The sequence below is a fragment of the Heterodontus francisci genome, chromosome 3 (assembly GCF_036365525.1).
Source record: "Heterodontus francisci isolate sHetFra1 chromosome 3, sHetFra1.hap1, whole genome shotgun sequence".
Taxonomy (NCBI): domain Eukaryota; kingdom Metazoa; phylum Chordata; class Chondrichthyes; order Heterodontiformes; family Heterodontidae; genus Heterodontus; species Heterodontus francisci.
The window spans coordinates 40837055-40856087 of record NC_090373.1 but is presented as its reverse complement, the minus strand read 5'-3'; the positions used below and the strand labels follow the sequence as shown (position 1 = coordinate 40856087).

Sequence of the window (19033 nt, the reverse complement as noted above, 5' to 3'; positions counted from 1 at the left end):
CGAGTTGCTTGATCTGACTCTGCAGGGATTCAGTCATCCGGCTGCTAACTAAAAATGACACGAGTTGAGTCTAAAGGTTAACAGCTATGATTAGTGAACAATGTGTGTGTCTTTTGTTTGTCTTATTCTGGTCTCTATTGAATGTGCTAGTCATATAATTGTCAGTTTGTGCAGCTCTATAAGAAAGAACTTGTCTATTTTAGGTTCTGAAAAATATCATTATCCAGTATGTTAAAAAGGAACATTGTGTTCTCAACAATGCCTTTTTACCATAATGTACTTCCTGCCATTTTCAACTTTGAACAATTTAATATCTTTTACCAGCCCACCATCTTGTATAAGTCTTTAAAAGAAGCAGTTTTTTAAAAAAAATCTCCTTGGGCAAAAATGCTATTAAGACCACAAGAATTCTTTTCATGATTGAAACTTTTTTTTAAAAAAAGGATTTTGAGCCTTTTCAAAAACTAAGGAACTAAGAATAAAAGACCAATTTTTGTTTCATTTTTGAAGGATAGGGTAATCAATCATTTTGTCACTTTTTATCGTTTTATATCCTTGAGTAGTGAGAACATTTTTTAAGTGGTCATCAATGTATCAAGATCACACAAGGCCCAGGAATCTTTCCACAACATGGCTATTCGGTAAGCTGGTTACATCATAGATAGGCTCAATATAATGCACATAAGGGACACCCCCTCTGCAGTCTGATGGCAGGTTTTAGCTCATGATTTATGTTAGACATAGAGAAGATAGTTACACTAGTGGGTGAGTCCAAAACCAGGAGTCAAAAGTATCAGTCAGTCACTACTAAATCCGATAAAGAATTCAGGAGAAACTTCTTTACCCAGAGAGTGGTGAGAATGTAGCAAATACTGCCACATGCAATGGTTCAGGCGGACGGCATAAATACATTTAAGAGAAGCTAGCTAAGTGCATGTGCAGAAAGAAATGGAAGCTTATGCTGATAGGGTTAGATGAAGTAGGCTGGAAGGAAGCACCATGTAGAGAATAAACCATGGATCAGTTGGGCCGAATGGCCTGTTTCTGTGTTGTAAATTCTATGTATTCTATACAAAAAAACACCATCCCAATGACTTTGCAAGATTGTTTTGGATGACGAAGACCCATTGTTCCAATAATATGATCTTTCCATAATACCAGCCCTGCTGTTTTCCTGCTGGCAGCCATTGGCGGTGGAGATGCCACTGTTCAGTCCATGTCCGACTGTTGGTATGTGATGGTATTCACACAGGAGGTTTCATTACTGTGATTTGATTACTGCTGCTTTATCGAGCAGTAACCTGCTCTTTATTATTAGGAAATTCTCGGTTCAATATTTCAGTTCAACATTATTTTACCCTTTTAAGACCAGTATATATTACTTTTTTTGCTGCTGTGTAAAATAATAATGAAATTCCAGATATTCTGAATTGCCCTGCTAAATTTCAGAGCTCAGAGGTGGTCCCTGCTGTTCTATTAAAATGCATTATTATTAAGCAGTTTTACCTCATATGTGCCTAGCTATAAAGTTTTATGCAGCTTTGGTGCACTTGTGACCTCTTAGTAATATTCTAAGTAAAACTGACTTCACCAAAGCAGGCAGGGAACATTATTTACATATTTTTTGAACTCATGAAAGGAAGAATGCTTGGTAGACGCCGAGGTGAAATGATGGTACCTAACCTTCACTAAAATTTAAATTCCATGTACGATGTCCTTATTTACATTTTCATGGGCGCAAACTTGTGAACATGGATGGGGAATTTAGTATTGAAGAGTTTGTTTTTTTCCCTCCTGTCCCGCCAGTGGACAAGCGGAGGAATATGTCCACGATCACCAAATTCATGCAAGAACTAGAAAGCTCGCAGTCACTCACACTTAGTAGAGGGAATTCTAAATTCCATTGTTTCTTTACTTAAGACAGTCTGTCATTGTTACAAACTGGATTGGCAGGAAAATACCAGCAGGTCCATCCAGCCAGCCAACACCCTGAAGGCCCGCCCATCATGGCTAAATGCTTCTTCCCACTGCTTCACTCCTGAAGGAATATTCTCTCCTGGAAGAGGTAAAAAAGAACAGGATCAATAAGGGAAAAATATTCTGGAAAATTTATCTCCAACCACCACCCACCCCCCTGCCTCAGGTGATCAAAACTAACCCAAGAGATCACTTGGACCAAGTGTACCGATAAAGACAATTACCTTCAATATGATGTGATCTTTGCTCCAGCCAGGAACTGGTCCAACTTCCTCTTGAAGGTATGAAGAAACTCAGCACCCATTACACCAGCAGCCATGTATTCTAAGGGATCACTACTCTGGGAAAAGAAAAACTGCCTAACATCTAGTCTATTCCTGCTCTTACATAGTTTAAACTCCTGTCCAATCTATCAAAGTGGAATAATCTATCAATAAGATGCTTTGCAGCCCTTGAATTATTTTATAAACCTCAACAGCTCACCTTTAAGTCTACACTGCTCTGAAAGAAATAGACCAATGTCCTTCAGCCTATCTATGTAGCGTAGGTTCTTTATGCTAGGAATCATTCTCACAGCTCCACTCTGGTCCTTTACCAAGGCCATTATATCACCGACTAAATGAGGAGACCAAAATGGATCCAGTACTCCATATGCAATCTAACCTATGACTTGTATATGATGGAATGGTGTCCTGTGATTTATAATGAATGTTTCTATTAATGCAACTCAATATTTTGTTATAATAAAAGCAAAATAGTGCAGATGCTGGAAATCTGAAATAAAATCAAGAAATGCTGGAAATACTCAGCAGGTCTGGCAGCATCTATGGAGAGAGAAGCAGAGTTAACATTTCAGGTCAGTGAGCCTTCATCAGTTCTGAAGAAGGGTCACTGACCTGAAACGTTAGCTTTGCTTCTCTCTCCACAGATGCTGCCAGACCTGCTGAGTATTTCCAGCATTTCTTGATTTTATTTCAATACTTTATTAGCTTTATCTACATTAGTCATGAACCTTCAGTGATCTGTGCACAATAATACCTAGATCTCTTTCTCTCTCAACATATTTCATTATTGCTTCCAGTAAATGATACATGTATGACACTACAACGTAACACTTGCCCTGGGATGTTCTGACCTTAAGTGCTCAATCGGTCAGTGCATTTATCTATTAATCCTTTGGAGGCGAGCAATGTAATCATGTTTATCATTTCTCTCTTTAGCATGGCAGTAATAAGAATTAGAGTCAATATTAAAGGGACTAGTTTGCAAGATAATGTCATGGCTTTTGTGCAGCCGTTTCAATTTTTCAACTGTTCACTGTTATATGATCTGAATGTTTTTTTTATCCTAGGGACAAGCCCATGTTTCTTGTATGCCTGGAACTGTTCGCCGTTGGAACTACCCACCTCCAATCTGCATTGGTAAGTGGGGAATGATCCCTCCCAGTTGGGGAATTCTCTAGCTTAGTGACAGAACAAAGAAGGATTATGCTGTAATACTAGTCATTTAGTGAGGGATACTTTTGTGGCCTGCTCTTACAGCCTAAAGGTCCTGAAGCCCACTGTAGTGCTCCCACTGTCATACCAGCTAGTAGTCAAGCATGGGCTGGGAAATGTATCTGGTACCTCCCTGGTATAGCTTGGCTTTTTGTTTCTATTACTAACTGAACCAGTTTGAAACTTTATCGTTGTTTCTCAGCAGTCATATATGAAGTGTATCCAACCAGAATCTAATTATTTGGACTCAGAAAACACAAAATTAGTATTAGAACAAAAATTGCCAGGGAAGGTGCTGTCTGGTGGTCACACATGTCCCTGACATTGAAAATCGGCAGGAGATTCATTCTTGGGCTGTTCTTGTGAGATAGTTTTGTAGAACCATGGCAAAAGTGTGAGAGCAGGTTATCTGCCCAAGCATTTCGACGTGAGAAGGGAGAATAAAAGCTTAAGAAAAGGGAATCAAAATGGGTAGTTTTAACACCCAAGAATGAGTGAGTTGGTCAGGTGGAAAGTAAAACTTTAAGCATTTCAAACCAGACCCTGACTTGTTTCCAACCTGTCCACTTCCAGTTTTTGCAGAGGCAGGTTGTTGTGGTGGTGGTGGGGTCGGGGGTAGCGGGGTGATGTGTGACCAATCCATTCTCAGGAGGTAGGATGGTCACTAAAATATTTTAAGAAAGCTACGTGTCTCCATTTTAATCTTTTTTTTAACTAATATCAGCCAAGTTTCCTGGGGCTCAGGAATCTGGGCCGGTGAAAGGAGGAGGGAGGGCTGGATCTCTGAGGTAAGTGCATTGATAGAACTGCTTGAGGGCCAGGAGGAGCAAGAGTATTTCCTCCAGGTCCAACAAGGACCACCCCCCAACCACACAATTGCCAACACCTGTGAACTCTGACCCCCAACCCCCCCCTACAACCTCCCCCACCCTCTGCTATCTCTGACTGCCACCCCAACCCGCTCTCCACTTACCTGGCATTTGCTCCTCGGCTGCTTTCATGCTTAACAAGCATCAGCCTATCAATTGGGCTTTTGAACAGGAAACCTACTGAAAAACTTTTAAGGACTCCTGCAGTTAAATCCTACATGACTTCTAGGAAAGACTTATATCTGGGTTTCCTTGCCCCTGCTCTCTTTCCAGCCAGAGTAAATTTCAGGGGCCAAAATGTCTCATAAAGAAGGAAAATCGTGTATTGATGCAGCAGCTTCCATGATATCAGTACATACCCAAAGCGTTTCACAGCCAATGCAGTAGTTTTAAAGTGCAGTCATTGTTGTAATGTAGGGAAATATGACAGCCAATTTGCACACAGAAAGGTCCCACAAACAACAGTGAGCTAAATGACCTGATGATCTATTTTAGTGATGTTATTGAGAGATAGATATTAGCCAGAACAACAAGAGAAACTCCCCTGTTCTTCTTTGAATAATTCCATGGAAGCTTTTATGTTTACCTGAGAGAGAAGTCGGGGCCTTGGTTTTTTGCATCATCCAGAAAATAGCACCTCCGAAAATTGCAGTGCTCCCTCAGTACTGCACTGAAGTGTCAGCCTAAGTTATGAGTTCAAGTCTCTGGAGTGAAGGCTGAGCGTTATCACTCAACAAAGGCTAACACAGAAAGCAGAAATTAACTTGGGACCAGCTGAATATGTGTCTGTTTAAGGTTAATATAAGCTTTACTGTCTCATATCTTCAACCTTGGTGGTCCTGAACCTTGAACCTTGGCCCTTCAGCTGAATTTTTCAAAACTGCTCCAAAAAAGTGTCCACTGTCTTTTGATCAAAAAATGGGCAGTATAAACATATCAGATTTTAGTAACTGTCCAAATGTAATGCAATACTGTTATATACATCTGCCAAAGTGGACTCAGCTATTGAAGTTCTGTCCTGAAAATAGCCCTTGCAACACTGGCCAATTTAATTGGGTTGCTTGTACAAGCAATCTCACCTGAGGATGTGCCCTACTGATAGAGATACAAGTGCTGCGAAATTTGGTTTTATTTTGTTCATTTTCTGATGCCACTGGTGCTATTTTGCCTCTAAAATGATGTTTAGCCATGTCAGATGCCAGTGACTTGATGCCAGTGCTGCTGTTTTGGAGGTCAATGCTCCAGCTAACCTTGCATAGCTGAACATGCATTCAGCAACACAAAAGATCCCCACCAGTGCTATTTAAAGGGATCATCAACTACTTCCAGGTTAGTTGCTGATTGATTTCTACTGACTCTTGCTGCAATTGTCGAAGTTTTTAGTTGTTTCTAGAGTTGTTTAAAGTTACTGAAGTCCACAGGAACTGGTGTGGAATGTGCTGAAGGACTTTGTCCTGACTTCAAGGATTGTGCATGGGTACAGTAGTTTGCATTCTTCGTAGACTACAGCATGATAGGGTGAATAAGTAGAAGCAGCACAGAGGGGAACAAGCCACTACAGAGGAGGAGGAGAAGGGCTCTCAGCAGAAGGGCATATCCACTCAATGTGTTCACGGAGCAATTCTCGTATTGAACCTCAGCGAGGAACAGTATGTCAGAAATCTCACTTTATTAAGGCTGTCTTCACAGACATCTGCCACCTCCTGCAGCCACAACTGCAACCTCAGAGCACAAGATGGCATTATTAGTGACTGTGAAGGTGACTGTCACCATGAACTTTCATGCATTTGGATCCTTCCAGGCTGGCGTTCGCCATCTACTGTTACATAAGAGAGGTCACTGAGACTCTGTATTCCAATAGCATTCATCATCTTTTTTCATAGAGAAGCAGGTAGTGTGAGCACATGGCTTTTTGGGGATTGTAGGCTTCCCCATGGTGCAGGGTGCCATTGACTGCAAACACGTCACTTGGTGGGCACTGCATAAGAACTCTGAGAAGTACCGCAACCAAAAGGGATTCCACTCCCTTAATGTCCAACTGTTGTGTGACCCTGTTGTGGGACAACCTTAAGACCAGACCACCTTAAGGACTGCAAGAGCAGATCTTCAGAGGAAGTGATGTCGAGTCACATGTGACGAGGATTTGTGGGTGGAACTAGGGATAGTAAGATGTGTTTAGATGTCCTCCTGCAGTTACTATTTGTGTATATATATTCCAATTCAGTTATAATAAATCCCTCATTCATTTTGGATATTACATGTGGTCATGTGACTCAACAACAGATCACACATTCAAGGGACAAGTAATATTACATGGTGGCTGCGTTGGTATCTATTTTTTCTGAAGACCATCAAACATCACATTGTGGCAACATTTGATTTTTCCCGATGAATACCTCAACTGAAAGAACAAGGAACAGCAAGCTGACTACCTGAGTGACTGAAGATACAGCAGGAGGGCAGCCAGCAAGAGATCCCACAACACTGCAGCAAGCAAGAGCACGTCCAGGACCTCGGGAGGTTGGAGCTGTTTAAGTACAGCAGGCAATTTTCCAGGAGTTCAGAGCTTTCACCTATCTGACAGTGGGTCGAAACATTTTAAAAGCAGTAGCTGAAGAATGAAAAAAATATACCGCCACAGGAGGTCCCGCACAAAGTTAAAGACTAATTGTGGCAGCTGCAAGTACTGCAAGCTTGTCCTCTTTAAAAAAAAAAGCCCTCTTTTAAAAAGAGAGTCATTCACTAAGCTGATAAAAAAACAAATAGCTGTGTCAACAAACAGCCTGTCTGTGCAAACAATGAGATCTATCATCTATCACTCTTAAAAGGGGCACGTACCGAATTTGTCTTAAAAGGGAAACAAAAGAACTGTTACTGTGAAAAATACAGCCTATAAAAGCCTTTAAAAAAGCAGGATCATTAAGACAATGGCTTTCAGATACCCAGTTTGGACTGGAAGATGTTGGACATAGGGTCTGCATTTAAACTATTCTGACAGCAAATGGAGCTTAATTTCCCAGACCTGGAAGTCACTGAACCAGTGAAACAAGCTACCAAAATTAAGATTTCACTGAGCAATGAAGGTTTGAAAAGCTCAATATCTCAGGATTGTCAGATGAGAATCTAAAGGATCCTAATAAGATCTGGATATTCCTGTAGCAGCAACTGAAGGTACAGCTTATGACCCACCACAAAGGCAAGATGAGACCATTGTCCAATTTGTGGCAAGATGCCGAGACAAAGATCGATATTGTGACATCACTGATACTGAATTATCAGAACAAGTTATCCTGCTGGTAATTGCATTTACCAAAAAGAACTGCTGGAAAAGTAGCAAGGGCACACTATAGATGCACTACTCCATGATGGAAGGAAATGTGAAGCCATCATAGCTGGGCACCAACAGTTACAATCATTGGGGATGGCTACAAACATCGGTATGGTTACCAAGGCTCAGAAGTCTGCTAAACTTTGTGGCAAATGTGGCCTGACTCACCCAATTCTCAGTTTTCTGACATACCAGGACCTGTGCAAAGCTTGTGGCATGTGAGGACATTGGGCAAGGCAGTGCAGAAGGCCGAGCTCAAATACTGCACACAAGAATGGTGGCAGATCACAGACAGAGAGAACTTCTGCAAGAAAGGATGGAAAATGCAACGAGAGGTATGCCAACACACAACAAAAGCCCAAATGGGTACATCAGATCGGCAGAGAGACAGATTATCAAGAGGACACTGATGAAGAATGCACTCGTGTGAAAAGTGAGCAAGCATTCTATTTAGTCAATTTGGATCAGCATGTCATGCTATTTCACTGTTACGACCAGGTGAGAAAGAGGTCTAGGGTTCCCTTTCAGCCTTCACCTGGTCTTACTGTAACAGGATTTTTTTTTAACACCGTGTTTTTAGCTTCCCTTTGGTGAATCCTTGTTCACCGCTTTCCAATTATAAGGCAAAGAAATGAGCACAAACAGGCTTTCAAAGGTTTAAAAAGAAAGGCAAAATTTTATTAAACATAAACTTAAAACTCTAATTCAGTTAACGCCTACGGATACATGCCAAGTCCCACGCTCGCATGCATACGCAATATGCACAGGCAAAGAGAGACAGAAAAGAGCAGAAGAAAAATAAAGTGGAAAGGTTAGAGGCAATATTTGAAGATTTTTTGTCACGGGCCTTCGAGCTCACTGTAGAGTCCTTGTTTGTTGGTAGAACTTGCTTTTCGTTGGGGCCCAGTATTCTTCTTAAACCTTGTTCACTGTAGGAAACATTTCTCTCTTGGGGTTCATGTGTCTTCAGTAGGTCTTTTGAGTTCTGTGAGAAAGAGATGGGAGCAGACAGGAGAGGCTGCCACAGGAGAGGTCTTTTCAATCCAGGAGCAAAGAGATTTCTGCTGGTTCTCAGTTCAAAACTGTACAATTCAGAAAAAACCCAGACAGCCAAGCAGGTTAGTCATGTGACTAACTGGTTTGACCAGGTCTGTTTGTGGAGCAGGGGATAGCTCCTTTGTTCCAACACTGTCTGTTAATATGCAAAAATGTCTTTCCAGCTAGGGACCTGCCAATCCCTTGTAACAGGCCTCCCTGCTCCCCAGCAACAATTTGAAATTTAATGTCCATGTGACAAAATTAATGTGCCTCATTCTTGGCAGGTAGGGGCCTGCATGACAACACAGTCTGAGGCATTCACTACGATCAGGATTATATGTTCGCATACGAGTGGCAAGCACAAACTCAAAGTAAAAATCGACACTGGAGCAAATGCAAATATTCTGCCAATTCGTATACTGAAGGATATGTATTCCAAGAAATGGGAATCTATGGTTCAACCCACCACAACTAGGTTGATTGCCTACAATGGTTCTCCAATCAAGTGCATTTGAACGATAACCTTACAGTGCAGCTATGGGAACTCCAAATGGCTACCACAAATGTTTTACATTGTAGACACAACTGCATCAGCTGTTGCAAGACTTCCAGTCTGCCCAGATTTACTAATTGTCACAATATGTAAATTCAGTACTGCACTGAAAAGTATGGAACGTTGCAACACAGAATGCATTGAGTCAGTTAGAGACCTGAAGCTACTTTACCCAGACAGATTTGATGCACTTGGCGATTTCAAGGGTGATGCCAAGCTACACATGAAGTAGGATGCATCCCTACTATCGCTATGCCAAGGAAGTGCACTGTGCACATTCAGGAGAAGCTTAAAGTGGAGCTGGATGAGATGGAATGCAATGGAGTCATCCACTGAGTGCACCAGCATTCTGATGGGTGCAGCTCCATTACCTGCGTGCTGAAGAAAGATGGCAAATTGCTTAAACCTGTGACGACTGAATTTAGTCGTTAAGTGATGCCCACATAAAATCCCAACCCTGGAGGAGCTGAATCCTACGTTCACTAGTGCTAAGTTTTTAAAAGTTAGACGTGAAGCATGGCTACTGGTCTGTCCACTTAGCCAAGAGGTCCCCAGCTACTCACAACATTTAGAATGCTATTTGGGACATACTGTTTCAGACAATTACCATTTGATCTGTGCATCAGCCAGGACATTTTCCAACAATACATGGACAGGATAACAGAAAATGTCCTGGGCTGTATCTGTATAGCCGACGATATTGTGGTGATGAGCCGGACCAAGGCAAAGCATGACCAGAACTTGCACTTGTTAATGCTGGCTGCTAGTCATGAGGGCCTTGTGTGTAATAGCAAGAAGTGCCAGGTCAGCGTTGGGCAAATCAACTTCTTTGGGTTGATATATTCTGCCACAGGAATATGCCCAGACCCAGACAAGATTGAAAATGTCAGAACCATGTCAACTCCTCAGGACAGAGAAGACCTACAATGGTGTCTCGGGCTATTCGACGTTTTGGCCCCGTACATCCCCAAATTTGCTTAGCGAGCAGCACCACTTAAGGAACTGCTGCATAAAGATACCCCTTACTTGTGGCAGGAAGACCACTAGCAGATGTTTGAGTCCTTAAAGTTAGCCATGTTAAGTCAAAACAGCATGCTGCAGTATTACGACCTGACCAAAGAGACCACACTCGAGGTTGGCATGTCACAGAAGGGATTAGGAGCCTGCATCATGCGGGAAGGGAAACCTTACATCAAAGAATTTGTCACAAGCTCAATCCAATTATTCTAACATCAAACGTGTAATCCTGGCTCTGTTTTTTGGTTTCATTGGTTTCGCACCTACTTATTCAGAAAACATTTACCATGGAGACTGACCACAAACCGCTTGAAATCATATGGCGCAAACCGCTCATGAGTGCTCTTCCACAGTTGCTGAGAACTTTGTTGAAGATCCAGGGGTACGACTGTGACGTATGATATAAACTGGGCAGTAAAATGATCACATCAGACACCCTGAGCAGGTTGCCTAACCAAAATAAAAATGCAGATGTTTCACGAGATTGTCATGTCCACAGTGTGAATACTGAGATTGAGGATGTCCTCAAAATCGATTTCATGGGTTTTGGACCCCTCAAATGCAAGCAACTGAGAGACGAGATGGCACATGACCCTACCCTGTCGTTGTTGAGGAAGGTGACTGTGGAAGGATGGTCTGACGCCGAACAGGAATTAACTGAACGTCTACACTGTTTCTGGCTATATGGAGACGAGCCTGGTATATCACAAGAGATAATTTTCAATGGCAAACAAATCTTTATACCTGGGGCTCTGTGTTCTGATGTTCTAGCCTAATTGCATCAAGGGCATTTAGGAATATAACGCACCAGGTGCCTTGCCAGGGAGACAGCCTACTGGCCAGGAATCAACAGTGATGTTGAGACGCTGGTGAAATCCTGCGCACATGATGAAGTTGTCAGCCGTATCAACAGAAGGAACTCTTGATCCCACATGAAACACTTTCACACTCATGGGCGAAGATCAGCACAGATTTGTTCCATGTTCAGGGTGATGATTTCCTTCTTGTTACGGATTACTTCACCAAGTTTCTAATCATCAGGCAGGTACGAGATACATCAAGTGCAGTGGTTTCTAATATGGTCAGTGCACTGTTCAGCCTGTTTGGCGTGCCGCAGGACATTGCCTCCAATAATAGGCCGCAATATACAGGAAGACAATTCCAAGACACGTATATAAAAGTAAAATACTGTGGATGCTAGAAATCTGAAATAAAAACAGAAAGTGCTGGAAAAACTCAGCAAGTCTGGCAACATCTGTGGAGAGAGAAGCAGAGTTAACGCTTTAGGTTAGTGACCCTTCTTCAGAACTGACAAATATAAGAAATGTAAAAGATTTTAAACAAGTAAAGTGGGGGTGGGGCAAGAGATAACAAAAGAGGTATTGATAGGACAAGGTCACAGAGAATAACTGACCAGAAGACAAAGCATTAGTACAAATAGGGTGTTAATGGACTGAAAACTGAACAGCCACAAGCACAAACATGAAAATAAACAGTGGGTAGGCACAGTAGAAACAAACTGAACAAACGAAACTAAAATAAACACAAAAAATAAAAGAAAAAAGAACTAAAGATTAAAGTAAAATGGGGGGCCCGTCATGCTCTGAAATTATTGAACTCAATGTTCAGTCTGGAAGGCTGTAGCGTGCCTAATAGGTAAATGAGATGCTGATCCTCGAGCTTGCGTTGATGTTCACTGGAACACTGCAGCAATCCCAGGACAGAGATGTGAGCATGAGAGCAGGGGGGTGTGTTGAAATGGCAAGCAACCGGAAGCTCAGGATCATGCTTTCGGACTGAGCGGAGGTGTTCCGCAAAGCAGTCACCCAGTCTCCGTTTGGTCTCCCAAATGTAGAGGAGATCACATTGTGAGCAGCAACTACAGTGTGCTACATTGAAAGAAGTACAAGTAAATTGCTGCGTCACCTGAAAGGAGTGTTTGGGGCCTGGGATAGTGAGGAGAGGGGAGGTAAATGGGCAGGTATTACACCTCCTGCTCTTGCAGGGGAAGGTGCTGTGGGAAGAGGACGAGGTGGTGGGGGTAATGGAGGAGTGGACCAGGGTGTCGCGGAGGGAACGATTCCTTCGGAATGCTGACAGGGGAAGGGATCATTCATGTATGCTGGACGGGAAGTCCATCACATGACATTGCCGCTGCATTACCCTAAGTTCAATGGCATGGCTGAGCGCATGGTGCACACCAACAAAGCACTTATTTTAAAGTGTGGACAGGTGGGTCAAGATCTCAAGGTCACAATGCTGCACATCCAGGCTACTCCATTGGACATGGGATTATTGCCACCTGCAGTGTTGATGTTTGAAAGGCAGGTAAGAAATACCCTACTCAGTCATCATCTCCCTCAGTTTGTCACAGTAAAGAATATTCTTCTGTCTAAACAAGGGAAGATGAAGGCATCATATGATAGGCAAGCTGGACCAGTTAACCCAAATGTAGGTACGACAGAAGGTCAGAGTCCTCAACCATGTGTCGAGAACTTGGTGTCCTGCAGAGGTTACGAGGATATGTGACCAGTCCAGGTTATTGGAGGTTCAAACACCCAGTGGTGTGCTTCTCAGAAGAAACCAGAGTCAGCTCAGAGAGATGTATGGCAACATTACATGTGACAACTGAGGTTATGTCTGTGTGAGTTAATTGCCAAGTTTTGATTAAAACAAGTGTATGGAAATACAAAACTTAGAATAGATTCATGGTCAGTAGATTCATATAGTGAAACAATATTTAACTGCTGGAAGAAAAAGTTTTGTGTTATAAAGTAAAGGAACAGAGAATTGCTCCTAATTCGTCTGTTCATATGTACTGATCTTCTGACCACAACTTTAGAAATATTTGCAATTGTTTGTTCATTTCAGCTTGTGAAGTGAGTTAGTCATAAGGTATAGGTTTGCTTATTAGTTTTTCTTTGTGTGGAATCTCTTTAACTGTTTTGGGATACTCATGTAATAGGTGTGATGTGCCAGTGGTCACATACACCTGGTTTCAGCTTTAAAAAGGGGAACTTCAAGAAGTTCCTTAAATACACGCCTGTGTACATGCAGGATAGATTTGGTCCATGCGAGTGAAACTAATGGTATGGTATGATATGTTTATGTCTATTGATTAAAACTTACAGAGAGACCTTTGAGCTGTTAAAGGGGCTATATAAATGCAAGTTATTGTTGAGCCTAAATGACAAATTCAATTTTAACAAGGATATAACCCTCAAATTCAAATTATTTACACTTTGAACTTTTCGATTGGAAAACCTGTGCTGAGTGCAGTTCTAATAATTAAGAAGAGGTATTTTATATGAAGGCAGTACATTAGGTCACGGAGCAGCTGCCTGGAATTAATGAAGTTTTTTTATTATTATTAAACAGCTAGATGTGGAGGGATACTGACTGACATGAACAATGTCATCCTAAGTCCTGGATTCCCTGGAAATTACCCAAGCAACTTGGATTGTTCGTGGAAGATTTTATTACCCATTGGATATGGTAAGGAAGCTAAAATGAAATGTGCTGTTTTATTCAATGGTGACACAGTGTTTAAGTGAATATCTGTTGCATCTGTGAATGTCATTTAGGATATTATGCTGAGGCTCAGTCCCTCTTTGGTCCATGAGTAATAACAGATTTCCTGAGTAAATTTCCAAAGCTTCGTTAGTCATTCATCAGCATCCTTATTTCACTCAATTACTTTATGAAAATTGATAGACACTGAGTCAGCAGTGGATTCTGCTGGCATATCTGTAAAAAAAAAAATCTGTGTCATCTCCATAGTCCTTCGATTATTACAGGGGAACAGGAAGGGGAACAGGAGCCCAGTAGTGGGTAATGAACCCGGCAAGGTTTGGGGCCCTGAGGCCCTGCTGATCTTACTGACAGGGCCGCATTTGAAGACTCCCAGCAGACACCCAACCAGATTGACTATCTGGCCGGCAGGTGGGAGAGGCATCTGGTGATAGGATCCATGGGAATGGTTCCCAGCAGTCATTAGGGGAAAGGATGGTGGGTAAAGGGTCTGGCCACAGTTGGAGAGGGGTGTAGGAGAAATGCTGTGGTCATGATCGGGACAGAGGGGCATGTGGGGAATGGCTGCTGTCGTGATTGGGAGGAAGGGGATGTGTGAAAGGCTTTGGCCATGATTGGGGAAGGGAGGGTGATGGTGGGAAGCTCTGGTCACAATTGGGGAGAGGGTGGTGGAGCAGGTGGAAGAACCCCTCCTGGCCCACAAGGAAAGCTACATTTTAAACTGTTTAACCTTACCTTATTGGCTTTCATCGACCCAGGATCCAACTCCGAACAGGTTTGCCTAATGAAGAAGCCATGACTGACTGCCCCCACCCACCCACCACACCCCACCCCCCCAAACCCCATCACGCCAGCTCAAGCATCCACCTAAAATCTCAGAATGGGTTCTGATGACATCGGGGGACATGATCAACATATTTAAAGTAGAGCATCACTTCCTTTCTGCCGATGTCCCAGTTGCCTGCTCAAAAGCGTAGATTCAGATCGGGTGACGGTGCGAAAGTGTACAAGATTATGACAGGTTTAGATAAGATAGACAAAGAAAAGCTGTTCCCATAAGATGATGATATAAGGACTAGAGAACACAGATTTAAGGGTTTGGGCAAGAGATGCAGAGGGGATGTGAGGAAGAACATTTTTATGCAGCGAATGGTAATGACCTGGAACTCGCTGTCTATGAAGGTGGTAGAAGTGAAGATGATGAGTGATTTCAAAAGGAAATTGGATGGGCACTTGAGGGAAATAAACTTGCAGGGCTATAGGGATGCAGCCAGGGAATGGGACTGACTGGATTGCTATACAGAGAGTCGGCATGGACTCAATGGGCCAAATGGCATTCTTCTGTGCCGTTACGACTCTATGGGCTGGATTTTCAAAACAGGTTTGAGAACCCGACGCCCAGATAATTTCCGGGTCCCGACCCCACGCCTCAGCTGCGTCGCTCAAGTGATGCTATTTTGAAATGTGAGTCCCCTAATTGGGCAGCAGGCGACAAGGTGCCCAATTAGTGGGGCCAAATATCTCCAGGAGGTGGGAGCTGCCCGCAGAGCGCGAGCAACAAAGGCAGACAGCAGCCATGATGGGGCATGCCACTGCCTTGTCAAAGAGAGCAGGCAGCTTCTGAGAGGGTAAGCAGCATAAGAGAAGTCATTGTTGAAAGATCCAAATCTGAGATAATGCAGATGATCCAGCGCAACATACCCGAGGGCCCTATAATTTTTATCCTTATAAAAGAAAAGATCTCCCTTCGCCCCACTGTGATCCTGGCAGCTGTACATTAACATGCACTAGACTGTTCGGATTCGTTGGAATCCAATCTGAAAAGTGCAATCCCAACCTCCCCTGCCCCTTAACAAGCTCCTCTAGGAGCTTAATGGGCTGTTAATTGGAAGTCAGAAGGTTCCCCATTCCCTCCCCTCGATGGGCAAAATGACATTGAAATTGAAATCTCTCCCAGAGGCGTTGGGGTCCAGAAATGGCTTCTGGGACCGCGATTTTTAAATCATATCTGCACTCAGTCCCAGCCCTGCCGACATTTGACAATCAAATGGGTCAATGCAGTCTTATCCATCTTATTTTCCAATATTCACTCCTCCCCAGCTATTAGCTACACTCAAGTTCAACAGAAGAAAATTTGCTCCTGTGAATTAATGGAAGGATAGTCAGGTGGGCTCCATTACTGGTGTGAAATCCTACCCACTTGGTTTTCCTCTCTGTGCCGTGCCCAAGCGCTAAAGATGAAATTCTCTCCCATTGTGCTGAGGATCAGAGAGGCATTTTTCAAGTTCCTTCAAGGGATTAAATGGTTAGCATGATATCCCTGATAAGGTAAGTGGTGCAGCTCTGTGGTAGGAGCAGACTAGATGGCCTGTCTGGCCTATATTTGCTCCTTGCTCTTATGTGAAGCAGTAACTATTTGTGCAGGCTGTAAGTATGTTAAGTAGTCATCATACTTATATATTCTGAAGTGTATCAGTCTGATTAATGATTCCCAGCGTTTGGTTTCGGTGTGGTTGTTGGACTTTTCAGCCTCTGCATAGAGTTGTTTGTTATTAGTACCAAACTTAAAACTCAGGAAAAGTTTGGGAAGAAACTTTACTCTAAGTACCTATCATGTGAATATTTCAAAGTTCTGACACCATAGGAAAATAAATGTTATTCCGTGTTCTGTGTTAGTTACTGGTGCAGTAGCGATGTGAGGATATCTTAACACTAGCAATTTCCAAAAATATATTGGGATCAGTCTGCACCGTTGAGATTTGTCAGGTGGTTGGTGGACGGAGCAATTGGAGCAACAGTCTGCAGCTGCCAGCGATAGGCCCGAACCATCTTGTGGGCAAAACCTAATTTGCGTTCTACTGACTGGCTGCCCAGGCATTTCTGGCACTCATAGGAGCGTTGTTACAGGAATAGTAGAGTACAAAAAAGTCATTTAACGAGACATTAAGGATTAACACCAGGGTGAAAATTTTGTTTTCTGGCATTAGTGTTAGCCATTAAAAAGTAGTACAGTTTGTGATTATTAATTTGCAATGTTGGTTATTTTGTAAATAAATGTTGGTCTTTGGTCGGAAATTCTTTATTCCAGATAGAAATGGGTGATGGTAATGACTCTACAGGATATGGGATGAGGTAGATTTGAGCATGACTAGGTCAGATGAAGCACTGGTGAATTAACTGTTGATGAAGAGCTCGAGCTGCAGGCTGCTGCTAGTGCCCTCTCTCACAGTCAATGCAGTCTTCCTTATAAGGTGCTGGAAGGCTCTGATCCAGTGCAGGCTCTATTTGTTTTTCCCGTTGCGCAGAAATGTTGTGGATCATGCAGCAAATGACTATGATCCAGGCCACTGAACCAAGGCTGTATTGCAGGATGCACTCTGACCTTTATTTCAGCTTTCTACTGGTTCGATTGATAGTGGATCTTGTGGACCAGTGGCTTATTGCTTTTCAGCTGGCAAGTGTGGGTTTTGAAATGCTGTCTTGAGCTGGCTGTGAATGGGAATAGCCCTTGTTGCCAGACAGACAGCCTTTGACTTGCTGTGATGGATCAAAGGTGGTGACAGAGGGCTGGCACAGTATCAGGGTTCTTCAGTTCCTGTGCCAGAATTGGTGTCAGCTTGTAGGAAACCAAATTCAGTTTCCTTTACTTCCTCCTCCTTTCCAATTTTCTCCCTTTGTCTCCTGAATGCTCTCACTCACAGTGGGAGTATAGTTCTACAGGTACTGATTTCCCTCTAGGAGCTCGCCCCAATTCACATTTTTCATATGTGAGCTCAGAGGGCACATGTTGGCATCATATTTGACCATGGGAGTTATCATAATCAAACCCAATTCTGTTCTGACCTCCCATATATGGGTTTTAACAGGAAGCAGGGCAGATTTTCAACTTTGTAGCTTTGGAGCCATTTGTGGTACTTCCGGTAACTGCTGTGACTAGGGATTGAGTGTGAAACCTCAATAATTTGTGTTGCTCACTTCTACACTGGGCACAGTGTTTATGAAACATGACTTAGGGGGAGCACAAACTTGGTACTGACAGAAGGGAAGCACAGTAGACAAACAACTTTATTTGTTGTATGTGATCCTGAAATAGCATGGTGTGGGTCAGTACACAGTTCCCTTTTAAATTTGTATAAAACTGTGGAGAAATAAAAATGGGATTTTAAAGACAAATGTGAACAGACCAGTTCCTTTAAGATATTGCTTCCACTTGAATGGAAAGATATATTATGCCACCTTTGTGATAGAAGGTCAGCAGCAAGTGAGGTTGAACGTGTGATGGATTTGATGGAACAAGTGCTGCATTCACAAGCATAGATTCACAGTACAAGATAGTTGATTAAATACATGTACTGTGCTAGATATCTATTCCCTCATGAGGAGCATTTCAGTTATTCATGTAAGTAGAAAACACTATGGCATAAATGTTACCTGAATATATCCTCTAAAAGGTGATTACACAGCTTACATTTAAAAACCTAATCCCATTATTGTGTGCACTAAAGATACATTATGTATCAAAACACAAATGTTAGCAAAGAAATGAACGCTTTTGAACCGAATGTAATGTAATTGCTCTCACATGGCTGAGACTAGCTCTGCGATGCTGCCAAAATATCAGTTTTGTTTTGTGAGAGAAAATGATACCAATTCAGGAATATTTATAATTATATTTAAATTATAATTAAAATCCGACTTTAAACTTACGGTGAGTCCCACCTCTTTCAAAATCCCAGTTTTCCCAGGAAGCATATTCTTAATTCCCTCTGAATATTATTCATTTCTCACTGGCTAGACCATGGAGATGCAGTGTGCTTGTTCTCTTCATTGAAGATGACCAGTGGTCCCTCTGCTCAAGTTCAAACTGACATCAATTGATGCCCAAATTCAGCGACTCCCTTGGGGGAAATGGCACCGTGGCTGCAGAAAGGAAAGATCTGTCTGCCAGCAAAAGCACCATTTATCATAGCGAGGGGGTGCCTTTTATTAAAAACGCAAAGTCAAACATCGATGAACTGCATTTCTCTTGCTTTTAAGTTGAGTAACGAAAAGCTTTGAGCAAATAAATAATCAGTGTTTTAATGATGAATAAATACATGGAGGGTGTGCACTTACATTTTTATGTAAACTGTAATTTATTTTATATTAAAAGACTATGGGCTTGATTTTAACCCCCTCCCAACAGGCAGGAAAGGGTCAGGCAAGGGGCTAGAATGCCAGAAAT

At 42.4% G+C, this 19033-nt stretch overlaps 1 protein-coding gene across 3 annotated transcripts in view; it reads left to right on the top strand.

Annotated features, from left to right (window-relative positions):
* LOC137355859 (CUB and sushi domain-containing protein 1-like) overlaps positions 1-19033 on the top strand; it is a 1186508-nt gene that overhangs the window by 781959 nt on the left and 385516 nt on the right. For all 3 annotated transcript variants that reach the window (XM_068021465.1, XM_068021474.1, XM_068021456.1), the window contains exons 34-35: positions 3329-3398; positions 13657-13773. In XM_068021465.1, coding sequence (XP_067877566.1) covers positions 3329-3398; positions 13657-13773 — 187 coding nt within the window. The remainder of the gene's footprint in view (positions 1-3328; positions 3399-13656; positions 13774-19033) is intronic.